The sequence below is a fragment of the Alosa sapidissima genome, chromosome 4, assembly GCF_018492685.1.
Source record: "Alosa sapidissima isolate fAloSap1 chromosome 4, fAloSap1.pri, whole genome shotgun sequence".
In the NCBI taxonomy this organism is placed as follows: Eukaryota; Metazoa; Chordata; class Actinopteri; order Clupeiformes; family Clupeidae; genus Alosa; species Alosa sapidissima.
The window spans coordinates 28978660-28993611 of NC_055960.1; the positions used below are offsets into that span (position 1 = coordinate 28978660).

General features: G+C 39.5%; 1 protein-coding gene across 1 annotated transcript; it reads right to left on the bottom strand.

Moving 5' to 3' along the window:
• Positions 1–473: 473 nt before the first annotated feature.
• Positions 474–14466, bottom strand: LOC121706488 (inter-alpha-trypsin inhibitor heavy chain H3-like). Its single transcript, XM_042088286.1, has 21 exons — positions 14329–14466; positions 13688–13851; positions 13440–13544; positions 10063–10225; positions 9789–9899; positions 9488–9616; positions 8800–8916; positions 8550–8718; positions 8150–8260; positions 7876–8057; positions 4866–5045; positions 4571–4704; positions 4268–4476; positions 2790–2867; positions 2540–2620; positions 2371–2415; positions 2132–2239; positions 1747–1924; positions 1512–1660; positions 1275–1350; positions 474–1172 (listed from the first exon to the last, which is right to left on the bottom strand). The coding sequence occupies exons 1-21, from the start codon at positions 14398–14400 to the stop codon at positions 1058–1060; spliced, it is 2676 nt and encodes an 891-aa protein (XP_041944220.1). The 5' UTR covers positions 14401–14466; the 3' UTR covers positions 474–1057.
• Between the last annotated feature and the right edge of the window lie 486 nt (positions 14467–14952).

The following is a 14952-nucleotide window of genomic DNA, read 5'->3' on the forward strand; positions in this document are numbered from 1 at the left end:
GCTTACTCAGAGTACAATAAGACAGCGCTCTGACATTGGTATGTGGTCAGAAGCATATCGAGACAAAAATGAAGTATAGGCCTAGGCCTGAATACAATTCTGAGTCGATGGCTGGAATGTTGTTGATCAAGAAAAGAACATTCCAGAAGCAATCAGAGCTGGATCAAATGTTCCCAAACCTGTTTGGTGCATTCAAACACTCCTTTGCTTTGATACTTTTGATAAAGTCCGACAAGGACTTCAGTTTGTGGATATTTATCCATTGACTCTGTGTTAGTCTAGTTATCATTATAACAAGGGTAAAACATATTTCTGGATAAAACAAAACATGCATATACTTTAAAAGGTTTAAAAGACCATCATTTCTCAGTTCATTTCGATTCACTTCAAAGATTATAGCACCACGTTGTTTAGAATTATTGTGTCAGCTATTGAGGCAACAACTCAAGAAACTGTAATGGCTATCAAACAAATTTAATAAAATGAAAGTTGTAGCCTGCAATCTGTCCATTTTAATCAACTGTCATCTCTTATAAGAGGTCTTCAAATATGAACTGAGCTGCACTCCTCAATTAAAGCATATCATCATACTGACTTCAACAATTGTGGGAATGTTTTAAATTTAGCATGTACAGTATATGAAGTTGAATGGCATATTACAAAATGACTTTTCAGGTTTGAGTTTATGAACAGTCTTGTTCACAATTACAGCTTAATTTCAAATGAGTTAACCTTGTTGTAGGATAAAACAGCATTCCTGCATGAATATGCAGAACTGATTTATTGTTTCATTAAAATGCTATGACTAAATACAATTTTATTAAACTGGAAAAACAGAGTTAAAATCTCTATAAATCAATGGCTCAATCTTTTAACCAATCACTCAAATCTAGAAAAGCTTACTGCATCTTTGAAAAACAACATGACATCTTATGAAGATTCATGATCCCCCTTTCTGCAATATTTGCAATTCTGAATCTATGTGTATGTTAATTGTTGTCACTGTGTACTTTGTGTGTACATGACTATAGTGTTTAAATTAATTTTTGTTTTTCATTTACAGTTGAGGGACTGTGAAGTCAGACAGCTCCCTCTGCAGAGCAGATTTCAGATCGACAAGTTGGCATTTCACTCTGGGCACAGCCTTGATACTGTAGTCCCCAGCTGAATCACTGTGGAAGAACATGGTGAGTCGATTTGATTAATCCAAATGGATACAAATAAATTGATCAAAGTGTTTTAAATCATTGAAAATTTCAAGAATTTAACCTTACCTGGAAGCATTCACCTCAACACCCTGCATTCTCAGCTTTGTGGGGTTGACTTCCTCGTATGCAATTAGTAGTTTACCTGAGAACAGCCAAAAGTGTACTTGACTTACATACTCTGAATTGTATTCATTGGCTTTGGTATGAAGTATAAATTATGATCAGAGCTACAAAAGATGAAAGGGTATGCTGTATACAACAACAACACTAATTAAAAAACAACAGTTAGCAGTGTCTAGTTACCCATGATGCCAGGGATTTCATTTTCTGATGGACGTTTTCGAATTGCCGGCCAAAGGAAGTGTTTTCCATCTTGCCGATGAAGCAGAATGACAACACGGATATTTGTCATGGTGATATCTGCTTCACTGTCCCGTATGATCACCATCATGCTGTTTAGAGAACAGACATCAGCAACAGTGTTCTCATGTTACATTTACACGTGCATGTCAACACTTTCCAGGTAAATTCATAGTACCTATCTGTAGTGTGGTCTGTGTTACTGTCTGTCCACATGAACGATTGCATGTACTGTCCATCTTTGATGGTGATCTTATTGGTGTCAAACTCAATGTGCTTGTCAGCATTAACACGAATAATGATCTTCTGGAAACCATTGCCTCCTTCTGACATGAGCTGTCCGTTCATGGAGAATCCTTAATTGGTTCAACAGTGGAGACAAATTGCATTTAACTGAATAACATGAACAAGCCAACAATAAAGTAATTCATGCTGGACAATGTGAGCCCTTCATGGAAATACTGAAATATTCAGTATCAATTATATTTCACAAGAGTTCAAGAGAACTAACTTAACATTTATTCCCCCCTCCCCCCCCCCCCCCCCCCATGGCGCCGCCCTACCAGATGCAGAGTCCTGCAGCAGTTTGACAGAATGGCCTGCTGGGATGTCAAAGCAGAGCGGCAGAGACTGGCCCTCGGCAGCCATCAAGAACCTCACAGGCTTCCGTACTACACAGAGACAAAGAGACAGAGACAGAGAGTGTGCGAGGTACAGGGGGCAATAAGTAATAATAATGCTAATATGTGAAGAATTGAATGGGTGTGTATCTCCTCTGACTGATCTGTATGTAGTTGGGTACCTGATATTACAGTTGGTGGTGGAGATAAACCAGCTCCCTTTGGGACTTGAGAGACGGAGACAAAAGTGAGAGACGGAGACAAAAGTGAGCCACAGCAAAACAAGGAGACAGTAAGATATAAGGTCATCTCTGTTGATCTCAGAAGACTTATTTTACTTAGTTGTGTTACCTGCTATTGCCGGCAAAGATCCTTGCTTACGCTCCACTTGATCCCTCCTTGTTGCCGGTGACTTTTGTCTTAATAAAAATTCTGGATGGAGAGATGGAAATACTGAGGCGTTTATACGATTTGTCATGATGTTGCTTTAGATCAACTTCACCATCCTGCTCAGTCAATGTCAAATAGGCTTTATAAGTCCTCAGGTGTAGTTAAATAAAAAGCTGTGGGTACGAATTTGATCAAAGTGATTTAAACCAACTTGGCCTCTTTAGTGGTCCTCCGCCAAGAGAATAGCCGTTCAAATGACTTTGGAAACTGCCAGAACTACTTTTGTCGCCTAGGAAGAATAAACAAGAACACAATCAATGGTGACCCCATGACATGAAATGTAGGCATGAACTGGTGTTCGATTTGTATCTTCATCTCTGGCATCCTTCATTTGCTGTTCTATAACAGTTTTATACTGTTGCCCATCTTTACCTACTCTGCATACCTCACTGAACCTGTTGGTGTCAACCTTTGGGTGAAATATACCTGACTTGCTATTAAAGTGCATTATATTCAGACTTTAATTTAGAAGATGTGCTTGAAGCAAGGCAACACAATATGTACAATATCATTGAACATGAGTCCATCATATTAAATTATTAAAGAAATATCTTGGTAGAATTTATATTTATGCCTAGTCAAAAACAACTAAAAGCGTCATGATCCTACCCGATCAACAATGTTACATAGTCTAATATCAAGCATTCCAGGCACACATTGCAAATGTCAGAGACTTCATTCTCCACATTGTAAGTCAGTGTATTATCAGAATGAATTTGACGCCGTTATTTTGAGGTAATAGATCTGCATTGTGTTGCTTAAGCAAAACAAGGAATGGAAAGAGTGTCCATAGAACAGTATGTAGGCATGCTTATTTATATATATAAATATATATACCAAAATGAGGTAGCCTAGAAATCTAGACACATCCTAGCGGCAGCGAATTACATTTGTTGCCAGGGCTAGTCTAGCAACTCTCTGTTGGCTTGTGAGCTCGAAAAATTAAACTTCTATCAGGCCAATCAAATCGTGTATAGAGTCGTTAGGCGGGCTCAACATAATGATTGATGGCAGAGTTGCAACGGTTTGGCTTGAATTCCCTGCTACTTGAAAACAAATAAGATAGATGTTGCTGTTGGCGAACAGTGTAATACGAGTTAAGCTTTTATTAAGTTGGCAAAAGTTTAAACTAGCTAACTAGCTCCGCTGGTGGGAAACGCATGGGACTCATAGCGCTGTCCTATTGCGTGCAGAGGGAATTTGAAAGACAACCGATTATCCCACCCCTTGGACTGAGCACTGCGAACGGTGCCCTGACCCTACATTTTAATGTGGGTCTGGCTCGTCAGGCTAAAAATGAGGTTCATGCATGTGCAATGTATTATGTTGACTTTTAATAAAGCTCTTGATTATCACACATCTATGATGGGAAACTTCAACTGGACTATTCAGTTCACAACAATGATTTGTGAAATATCTCAGGTAAGCAGTCAAACGTTACCATGATTTACTGTATTCATTAGTATACAGTTATTTTAACATAGTGGTAATAAGAGGGGAAATACAGTATGATGCTGATTGGACTTTTGTTTGGATAACTATTTTCTATCACTAACATATGAGAAGTAATGCCAGAATGTGATGCTTATAACAGAGTTTCATTTCTTTCATTTAGTGACTTTTACTTACGGACGGTTGCCCTTGAGGGTTGGGAAAACATCCTGGTAGAATGGACAGCAGGCTTCTCTCCCTCTTTGGGTTTGTTGGCCACCTGAGAGTCCTCGCCCTCGGGTTTGGTGACCACCATAGAGGTGAGTGGGGTCACAAAACTGTACTTGAGAGAGAGATCAAGGGCCTCCTTCTTCACTGCCTCCTTCTCCTCGCCGGTCAGTATCAACCTAAAACATGTACAGCAGGAGTTCAGCTTCTCACACAGCAGATATTTATTCATTTATTCATTTAGCAGACCACACGTATGCACTGTCCACTTACTCCTTCTCCAGAAGCTGTTTCACGGTGAGGCAGGCCCATAGTCTCTGGAGGAAGTTTTCAAACCCACTCATCACTGCAGGCAGTTTGTCCGCTTTAGTGGCCTTGATATCACTGTATTTCACCATGTCATGTTTCTGTCATGGGTTTTGTAAAATAGCAGAAAAGTACCGAACAGGTTAGACATGACATTTGGCATGTTTAACCTGCATCAATACCACAGCATGACAAGCAGGGATGTTGATATCAACTGTATGAAATGCATTTCATGAAATTAGTTCAATCAAGAGTGACTCACTGATATTGCTATAACATCTGTATTGAAGTCATCTATGTTGTTGTCAAGGATCTTTCCAGCAACTACAATCTCCGAGCCATTGTAGTAATAGCTGAAGGTGGTTTGGGTCAGGTTTGTAGCACCCGTGTAGTTTATCTGCACACTTGTTAAGAGAGGAGTTGCCACTTCTTCATAAAATCCCTTTGAAAAATATAAAATAACAGACAAATAGTGGCTAGGACCTACACTTATGTTGTCATTTTATACCAACATGTGAACTGAATCGGTGGGATGACTTTTATAGTGAGGTGGTTGTGAAGTCACATACATCCAGTTGCTGCTACCAGGCACACAGAGGGATAGAAAACAAACTAATTTTGAAGGAATTAAGCTGATGAAACTTGAAGGCGCCCTACACAGCTTTAGATATTTTTGGCGACTGTACTAGTCTAGACCATCCTCTGAAGCAGTGTTTCTCAAAGTGTGGTCCGGGGAGCACTGGTGGTCCGCGGGCAGATGTGGCAAAATATAATATAGATGAGTTGTTTGCAATATTGAACCAACTTGTATGTAAATCTAAACAGTTCTGCAACACTGCCTATATGTAAGAGATGCCAGTTTAAATCATATGAATCCTCACAATAAGCAAGGTGCAAAGACAATAACCAAGGTGGTGTTTCAGTGAGTAGGCCTGTGTACTGTTGAAGTAGGTCTAATCTTTTTTTTTTTTTTAGTAAAGTGGTCCGTGAGTTTCTTTTTTATTGGTTAAGTGGTCCTTGGTCTGAAAAAGTTTGAGAAACACTGCTATAGAGTAACGATATATTTATATTTTACTCCGCTGTTGTAAATAGCAAACTTCTCGTGACTTATCCCCCCCCTGTACAAAATGAAAATGCTTTTGTGGTGGACGTGAAGGATTAACAACAGGCAAAAACTATTATCTCCAAAGAGCCATATCTACTGACAATGGTAATGTTTCATGATTATCCCGAGATTTGTCGGGCCGCCGTTCTGGAAGTTCCATGGCTGGTTTTCTCGGTAGCGACTCTATGCTGTTAGTACGGTATGCTTTGTTTACCATCAAACTGGCTTCGTTATAAAGGTTATTAAAGGGTAGCAGGGTAACGTCACTTCCGTTGGCGTTCAAACCACGGTTCAAACATAACAGAGAGCTAGATCTGGAGCCTATTGTAGGCTGTCCACAAAGACCACATGTTTTTTAAAGTGTATTCGGGGCACAGTAGCTAGCAGATGGTGAGGTGATGTTAGCTGTACTGTATGTGACAAAAAATGTTTTAGCTTAGAAATCGAGTTACATTGCTTATAGCACCAAGGTGAAAATCTTGCATAGTGTACCTTTAAAATTCAAATTAACATTAAAACACTTTGACTATGGTAATTAGAATGGTGCAGACACATTTAAACAAACAAAACACAAATACAAAACCTATAAATCAAACCAAAGTAGAATCTATGGAAGATACCAAAATATTAAGAAATAGTTATACATATATAATCAGTACACAATGACTATTTCCAAATGTGACTAGTATGATGAAAATAATCTGCTCAGCCAGCTAGGTGTTTCCTAAAATATGTTTTCCTGTATTCACACAAAAAGTTTAATGCTTAGCCATATTTTTTTTCATTGCATCAAGTAGGGCTACAGTAAAAAAAATGCTCACATTTTTGATAGAAACATAAACCCTCTACAAATTAGTATTGCTAAGCTTTATGTATATGCTGTAAGGATGTGGAGTTATTAGCGGCTAGTCTCCGTCCGTACTACATGCCGAGGGAGTTCTCGCACGCAATTGCTGTCTGTGTTTACGTTCCACCTCGAGTTCTTCCGGATACAGCGTGTGACGTCATCCACTCCACAATCGCAAGGCTTCAAACCCAACACACTGACGCCTTTTTTGTGATCTCTGGCAACTTCAATCTCATAACACTGGATTCCACACTCACAAATTTTTACCAGTATGTTGACTGCCCTACAAGGAAAAACAGGACAATAGACCTCATGTATGCAAACGTGAGGGATGCATACAGTGCAAACCCCTTCCCCCCACTGGGAAAGTCAGACCACAACCTCATTCATCTCCAGCCAATGTACAAGCCCAAAGTACAGAGGCTACCAGTTCCCACACGCACCTTCAGGAAGTGGACACCCGAAGTGGATGAGGCTCTGAGAGACTGCTTCGAGTGTACTGACTGGAGTGTGTTACAGAATGGAGAGGACTTGGAGGAGGTCACACAGTGCACAACTGACTACCTGAACTTCTGCATGGACATTGTTGTTCCCACCAGAACTGTACGCTGCTTTCCCAACAACAAGCCTTGGATAACCAGCAATGTCAAGACCCTTCTCAACAGGAAAAAGATGGCGTTCAGAGAGGGGGACATGGCAGAGCTGAGGCGCATGCAAGGGGAACTCAAATTCAAGCTGAAGGAAGCTAAGGAGGATTACAGAAAGAAGGTGGAACAGAAGTTGCAGGAAAACAACTTGAAGGAGACATGGGACTGCATGAAGGTTATCACTGGCCTGAAGAAGAACAGCAGCTCTGTGGAGGGGGACCTGGACAGGGCGAACCAGTTGAACCGCTTCTACAACAGGTTTGACTGCCCTGCTCCAGCTCCAATGGCGGTGGTCTGTCCACCATCCCCCAGCCCCCACCCTCACACCCCCTCAATACCAGCGCAGTGAAGTGTTACCTACATTTTTAATAATGAATTAATATTTTCTTAGTCTTGTGTTCCAGCTCTTTCCTTCCAGTCTAAGTTTCTCTTAATTTGTTCCCCATCCTCTGTGCTTAAATAAAAACATATCATTTTGTGGAACTCTGTCTCTGTCTCATGCCTGAACCTGTGAGCCTGTTGAGTCTTTTGATTAACAGAAACCTGTTCCCTGGTTTTGATACTAGGGTGGCGTAGTCAGCTACTAAATTAAACTTCTTGCCAGTTCTTGGTAACGTCACACTAAGCTTTATGTGTCAATCATTCTAACAGTTGTGGTGAGACGCATCTGTACCTTGAGCTGTTGAGCTGCGTCTGAGTCCTCGTAGATCCTGCGTGCCAGACCACTGTTCTCCTGGGCCATCTTCTGCAGGAACTCAAAGTTCACATCAAACCCAAATCCAAGGCAGTACAGAGGAAACTTCTTCCCAATGGCCTTTCTCACATTAGACTGGATTTTCCCTTGATTAGTTTCTCCTTCAAGAGGCAAAATAATCCATTATAATATTTGAGCCGATCTCATGTTAAAGTTTAAATCAGAGCTCCCAGGCTGAGATGAGTTTTCACACCTGATGTGGGATCTCCATCTGTTAGCAGTATGAGAATGGAGGCTGAGCCATTCCTGGGGTGTTGCTGAATCATCTCTACTCCTTTCAGCACAGCAGCGTTGATGTCTGTTGCTGAAGAGGGGATCCAACACACGCATCATACAACTTCCAATATGTGCACTGTAGAGTATAATAAATACATACTAAATACTCCTACTGTGACTACTATAACAACAACTACTACTAACACTAGTATGGTTACTACTACTACCACTACAACTGCTACTAATGACAATAAGAATAATAAGTTCTAAGTTCTCAAGAAAAGTTTTATTTACACACTACTGTCTAAGTTAAATTAACACTGAAGGCTTATTATTCTGCAATGTAAACAATTCTTTCCTGATGAGGTCTATCTCACCACCATGATCTGTAATCCCTTTGACAAACTGTTTTGCCATCTCCAGATTAGTTTGGGTGGCTTGGAGGAGTTCGCGTTTCCATGGAGATACATCGCTATTGAATAGGATGAGACCAAAATAGTCATCTTCAGCTAAGTCATCCAGAATCTTCAGTAAAGCCCCTCGAGTCTGCAGAAAAGGTTGCAGATCTTGGTTGAAATGTACAGCACACCTCCACTGCTTTTACAAATCTATTGGGTGCCACTTTACCTGAGCAATTTTCTTTCCATGCATAGAGCCACTCTGATCAATAATGAAGACCACATTTTTGGGGATACGCGCAAGGTCAGCTGGTGCAAAGAAATGAACAAAGTAGCCATCATGTTCCTAGGGGGTACAGAACATGTAGAGTATAAAGGCAGCCACATAAAACAATTTGACTAAATAGAATGGTGCAGACACATTTAAACAATCAGTTACACTTTACTTGACGTCATCTAAAAAAGAGTGACATGACACTGTCATGACCGTGTCATAAACATTATAATCAAGTCATAAACGTTTATGACATAACACGTCTGTCACTCGCTTATGACAAGTGTCATTTGGCTTTTGTCATAACAAGTTAGGGTTAGGGTTAGTGTCATTTGTTTTTTTCATGACAAGTTAGGGTTAGGGTTAGTGTCATTCGGTTTTTGTCATGACAAGTTATGACAGTGTCATGTCACTCTTATGTAGATACCGTCAAGTAATGTGTTACCAAACAATCAAGCCACAAATAAAAACAAAAGGCATGCACACAGAATACACACATTATTGTGAAAATATAAAATACTTTACTGCAAGGGTTTTGATTCCCAGATTTTTCTCTAGAGGAATTTAATAAGTTTGGCTTTTGGGAATAAATTTAAAATAATAGATTGACCTTGGAGACTCACTCACAAAGTCATTTACATACCGTTACATCACCTTGGGACCGTGGTCTGTCAACATCATAAAGGATTTTCAGATCTCCCTTAAGTCCTGTCTCTCCACAACCATCACAATCCATTTGCTGTCCATGAGTGGGGTAGAAACTTACCCATGCCTAAAATGGGAAGACATTGAGATAAAGGTGAAGCAAAGTACACCAAGAAAATGTACATTTCTTTATGCTGATTCACAGACACGGTCACGCCAGTTAAACAGCTTTCTGAAAGTATAGTAGCCTATAACAAGTTTACAGTACATGTTGATCATGGGGAAATCCTGTGCATTACCTGTTTGTCAGCACGTGTGGTTGTGATGGCATTGGCCAAGTCTTTCTCACCCAAGGAGCCCTTAACTTCCAAAAAGTTTATTCCAGGCTTCTCATAAATGTTTACATCAATCTGTTGTAGGAGACATGAACCTTGTATGGATTATATAGAAATAGCACTTACATATTTATTGTGGTCTCTCTCTTTGAGTAAGAGAGTCAAAAGAAAGTAAAAGATGTCCCTTTAATGAATTTGACACAGTGTCTCCTTATCATACCCATTTACTTTTTTTTACCTTAAAATCTTTGACAATTTGACCAGGTTGGGCATTGATCAGCAACTCATATTTGCCAAGACGACGATGGAGTACTTCTTCATAGGTGAGTTCAAATGTCACCTTGCTATGAGCGGCGATAGTCACAGATGTTTTGAAATCCTCCAAAGTCCTGCCCACCGAACTAAGAGCATGCAATAAAAAGCATTAAATGTGCTATAGTATAATGAAACATACAAAAATGACCAACAAATGTCAACAGAATGTGAAGAATGTAACATAATGTCAAAAATGCCTTGATATCAACTGAAGTTAGCAAACAACCAACTAGCTTCTGACAAAACACCCATAAAATAGCATTCTGTACATCACGTGTACTGTGTATGGAGGATTTGACAGTGTATACATCTATTTTCCATTGTTCATGTCAATAAATAGTTTTAAATTAATCAATAATTAAATACAACAATATACCTTTCATTATATAATAATATAATGTATTAATTATATATTATATATTATAATACCTTAATACCTTCAATGTATTTGTCATGTTTTATTCCATAATTTGTTTTTATTTTTCAGTATGTATTGACACATCTCATCACATTGACACACACACAATAGTCAGTCAGTACGAAAATAAACTGAACAATCGGTTTTATCTAGCTTGAGTTGCTGCATTTAACAGCTAATGCAGCCAGGCAGCTACAGTGCTACACTCTGGAGGCATGTTAATGCCATATTTTCCACTACATGCAACTGAGTGCTGACCCTGTGGGAGAATGCAGAGGCAGCCCCCCGTTTCTAGTGAAGGCCCAAAGATGCACTGGAACTGTTTCATGAATGCCTAGTTGTTGTCTTCACATGCATGTTATGACATCCAGCTGAGAGCTTGCTTGTTTTGCTTTATTTAACACCTGCTTTGTGTACGCGCCAAGAAAGTAAAGGAATGGAGGAAGGTAGGTATGATATGGATGCACTTTTAAATGGTGAGTTTGGGAAGAGTTTTACTGCATTTCAATGGCAAAAATACCCTAGAAATCTAGAGTTCTCACGGAAACATTTGCTCAGTGAGAGACTCTGGCAAAGAGTAATGATGCACATAACTTTTGCCCCTTGCCTCGCAGGGAACCAATCATATCTGTGTATCTGATATAGGCGGGCCAGAGACGAGCTAACAAATGACAGATGTACAGTGTTATTCAATTGTGTCGAAGTCCGGTCAAAATCGTAACATGAAAAATTATATTAAAAAACAATGGATTATTATATTAAAAAACCATATGGAAAAATGCATATTATTTCAATGAGGTTTTATCACTGAAAACGATTATTTCTGAAAACTTTGGCCAAAGTTGAGATGTGGGGAAACTCATGGTTTCACTTTCATCAAGGGAAAACAGCTTGTTGCATTGTGACATGTTGTTCCCTTGTTTGTTTGAAATCTCTGATTGACCACCTGTTCGAGGGATTTGCGACAGCCTTCCCCAGCTGTTTATAACATGTTTGTAGCATATTGGTGTTCAGTGAATTATCAGTTTTTCCTAATAGCCTACCTGATATCTTAGATTTCACTAACGAGTGTTGTAGGATATATTGACGGCACAATAACTTTTACAAAAGACCAGAAAACAATGTTAAAGCATTTGTGGAGAAGAAGGATGGTTTGTGTGTTCTTCCTACATCTCAAGGGAAGCTACTTCGTTGCTCTGATTGGTTAGGTCTATTTAATTGAGTGCAGAGGCATTCCCCCCCTGTATCGGTTGAAACACGCCCCATAATTACGTCCCAACGGAGCAGTATCAGACTCATATTCTGACTAGAATTTGAGTATGACAACGCCAGGCTACCTGAGACTCAGTTATTTACTCAAATGTCAGTTATTTGACTTCCCTGCAGTGTGCCTGCTGATCAGTTGGGGGATGGTCTAAGGTAGCGTTCATACTATCCTGTTGGGGAAATGGTCTAAGTGGAATAAATGGCGTTCACATTGACAGACTTTTTCAGATCCAAAACACAAGTATTCAAAAGTGTTAAAAACATGTGAGGTTGATTGTGTTCATGTTGTTGCTATTTGTATTTAACTAAATATCCAGATATACCAACTTCTGACTCTACTTACAGCGTTTGTTGAAGCAATAGCAGATCAACATACTTTAAAAAAAATATATGTTTATGTTAATGAATTATACATTCAAAATGAACAAGATCAATGGATGTTTATGTAGGCTAATTTGGCTGTTACATAGGTCTGGGCATCCGTAACTTTTTCCCTGGCCAGAACAAATTGACTTAGCTAAGGCAGGCAGTTAAGCAACGACCCATTATTGAAAAAAATGCTTTTTCTAAATTTGAGCCTTTAGCACTTTTTTTTTTGTTTTGTTTGTGCCATGGCCATCCAAATGCGACAGTCGAATTGACAATTGAATTGAGCGCCTGGAGGTCAAAAACGCCCGTCAGTCTGAACAGCCCTTAATTGAGCCCTGTGGCCTCAGCAGTGCTCACCATAGATATTGGAAAGCTAGATACCGCATTGGGTTTGGGTTCTATTAGTGCATAAATGTGGCTGCCATATTTCTGGGGGCAACACCTTTACTCTATAGTGCTCACACCGTCACAGATCAACAAGAGCACCGATGCAAAGACCACAGACATAAAGTTATCATGCTGTGTGATGGAGTTGACAAAACATGTTAAAAAGCATAGACGACCTCTTTTAGAAATCTTAAATCAACAGTGGACTGTGCAGTCAAACCTAAGCAGCCAAACAAAGTCCCCAACTGGGACATTTCCAAAAAAGTCAATGCACATCCAAAGTTCATTGTTGGCTAACACGAACGAGGAGTCCGCAAACAGAAAACACGGGTATAATCCACAAAGAATTGACCTCAATGATTCCGTGAATACACTTCTGAACACGCTCCCCCAGTTGTATCAAATGGTACACAGCTGAGTAGCCATGAACGGCCTCAGAAAATACCAGGGAGGTTCTTGGCTTTATCTAGAGGCCATTAGAAGCTTTGCCAAGCAGACACTTTTATTCAAAGTGGCTTATAAAACAGATATATACAGTACATACTATAGTCAGTAGCTGTAGTAGTACTGAAAACGGTTTGAATGTATTGTTGCCATATCGATCATGTTAACATGTGATAAATATCAATGTTATGTTTGTTGTACCAACTTTTTTGTTCTCTTCTATTAACTGTCCTGCATCTGTGACAGAATTTTGTTGATGAATGTGTCAAACATTTACAAGTTTGTGTACTTTGCCCCATGGGTATTAAGGTTTTGAGGTTGGCCAGTATGAAACAAACTGAATATGTGCACACTGGAAACATTTTATGTCTGCTGTCACTGTGACAGCAAATATGTTTTGTGGTTTGATTGTTTACCTGACAAGTCCGGCACTTTGGCCTCGTGAGACAGCCTGACTGTACTGCTGCTGGGCCTCCTCTTTCTGTTTAACAACCCCATCGTATGTTTGCCCATCAATAGTCCTGTAGTTAAAAGCAGGGACAAAGACAGATGACTACGAGAATGATGTAGGCCTAATGATATTGTACCAGTTTAATTAGAATGTCTAGATATTTAGCGGTCTGCAATTTAGAGTTATGGATATAGAGTAAATTGGACTACCAACATTCTAAATTTGCTGATGAAGGCGGTTTTGGGGATCTTCACATGGAAGTCAATCTCATTGGAGTCGTCACGAGTGTTCGTCACATGACTTGTGATAACTGTGATAGCATAGCGACTGGTTACCGTGGAGTTGATGTGAAAGCTGTAGATATCCCAGTTTCTTGACTGCAAATAAGACAATAATTGAAGGTTAGATAGAAATGTATAATTACTTTGGTTGTGGTTTGTTGACAACACAATTCTAAATCTCTCAAAACAAATAGTTATGATGGAAAGTACTAAAATTATTAACTAGAAAATAATTAACATGCCAGAACTGAATAGAGAGACATTATTTTGTATAGACCTAATGCCTTTCACAGAATTGTAGTGAGTTTACACTTAATATTTCAAGATCTACAGTATGCCTGACCTCAGGACATGATGTCATAGCTTTACAAAGGGAGGCACTATAAAGGTTTAATAAATCCACTCATAAGTAGGCAAACGTCAGAAAAACATTATGTTTTCCTTTTCCCCGTGGCCACTCAAGATATTATTGCACATTAGTGCATGTGGCATTATTACTATTTATTTAATGTCACTTCAGCATCTGAGTTTTCCATTTGTTTTTTTTTTTACTAAAAAGTAAACGGGTCCTACCTTCAAAGAGAGGGCAGAGTCTGAGGCAGTAAACAGAAGGCTGAATATAAACACAGCTGCTGCTAGATCCATTATGGCAATGCAGACCAGGTCTCGCACACAGGCATTTCATATGAGGTAGGAGGATGCTATTGGATACTGTAAGCCGAGAGTACTGTTAGTTTAATTACCCTCGCCCCCCCCCCCCCCCCCCCCCCAGCAGTGTGTGTGTGTGCGTTCATGCATGTCTGTGTGTGTGTGTGTGTGTGTGCACATAACTAAAAACCTACTAGTTTAATGTATCATACCTCTGTCGTCCTACATGTTAATCTGAATCAGAATTTGGATGCAGGAGTTTGATGTCATTTTCTCCAACACTGCAAGACAAGGGAAAGGGTTTGCACTTGCCTGACTGCAGCTATGGACTGTTATGTTATTGACCGTTTTTCAGTTAGAGGAAAGTAGCAGCAGCCACAAATATTGACTTGAATCAGTATGTGTAATCAGTTGACTATTCCAAAGAACAGTTGGAATTCTAAAGAAGGCATGGCATGAAGAATGATTCAGTTCAAGAGTTTGTGTGACTACAGAGAAGATCTTTGTAGTTACAAACACAGATTTGACCATAGACAAATCATTATTTCA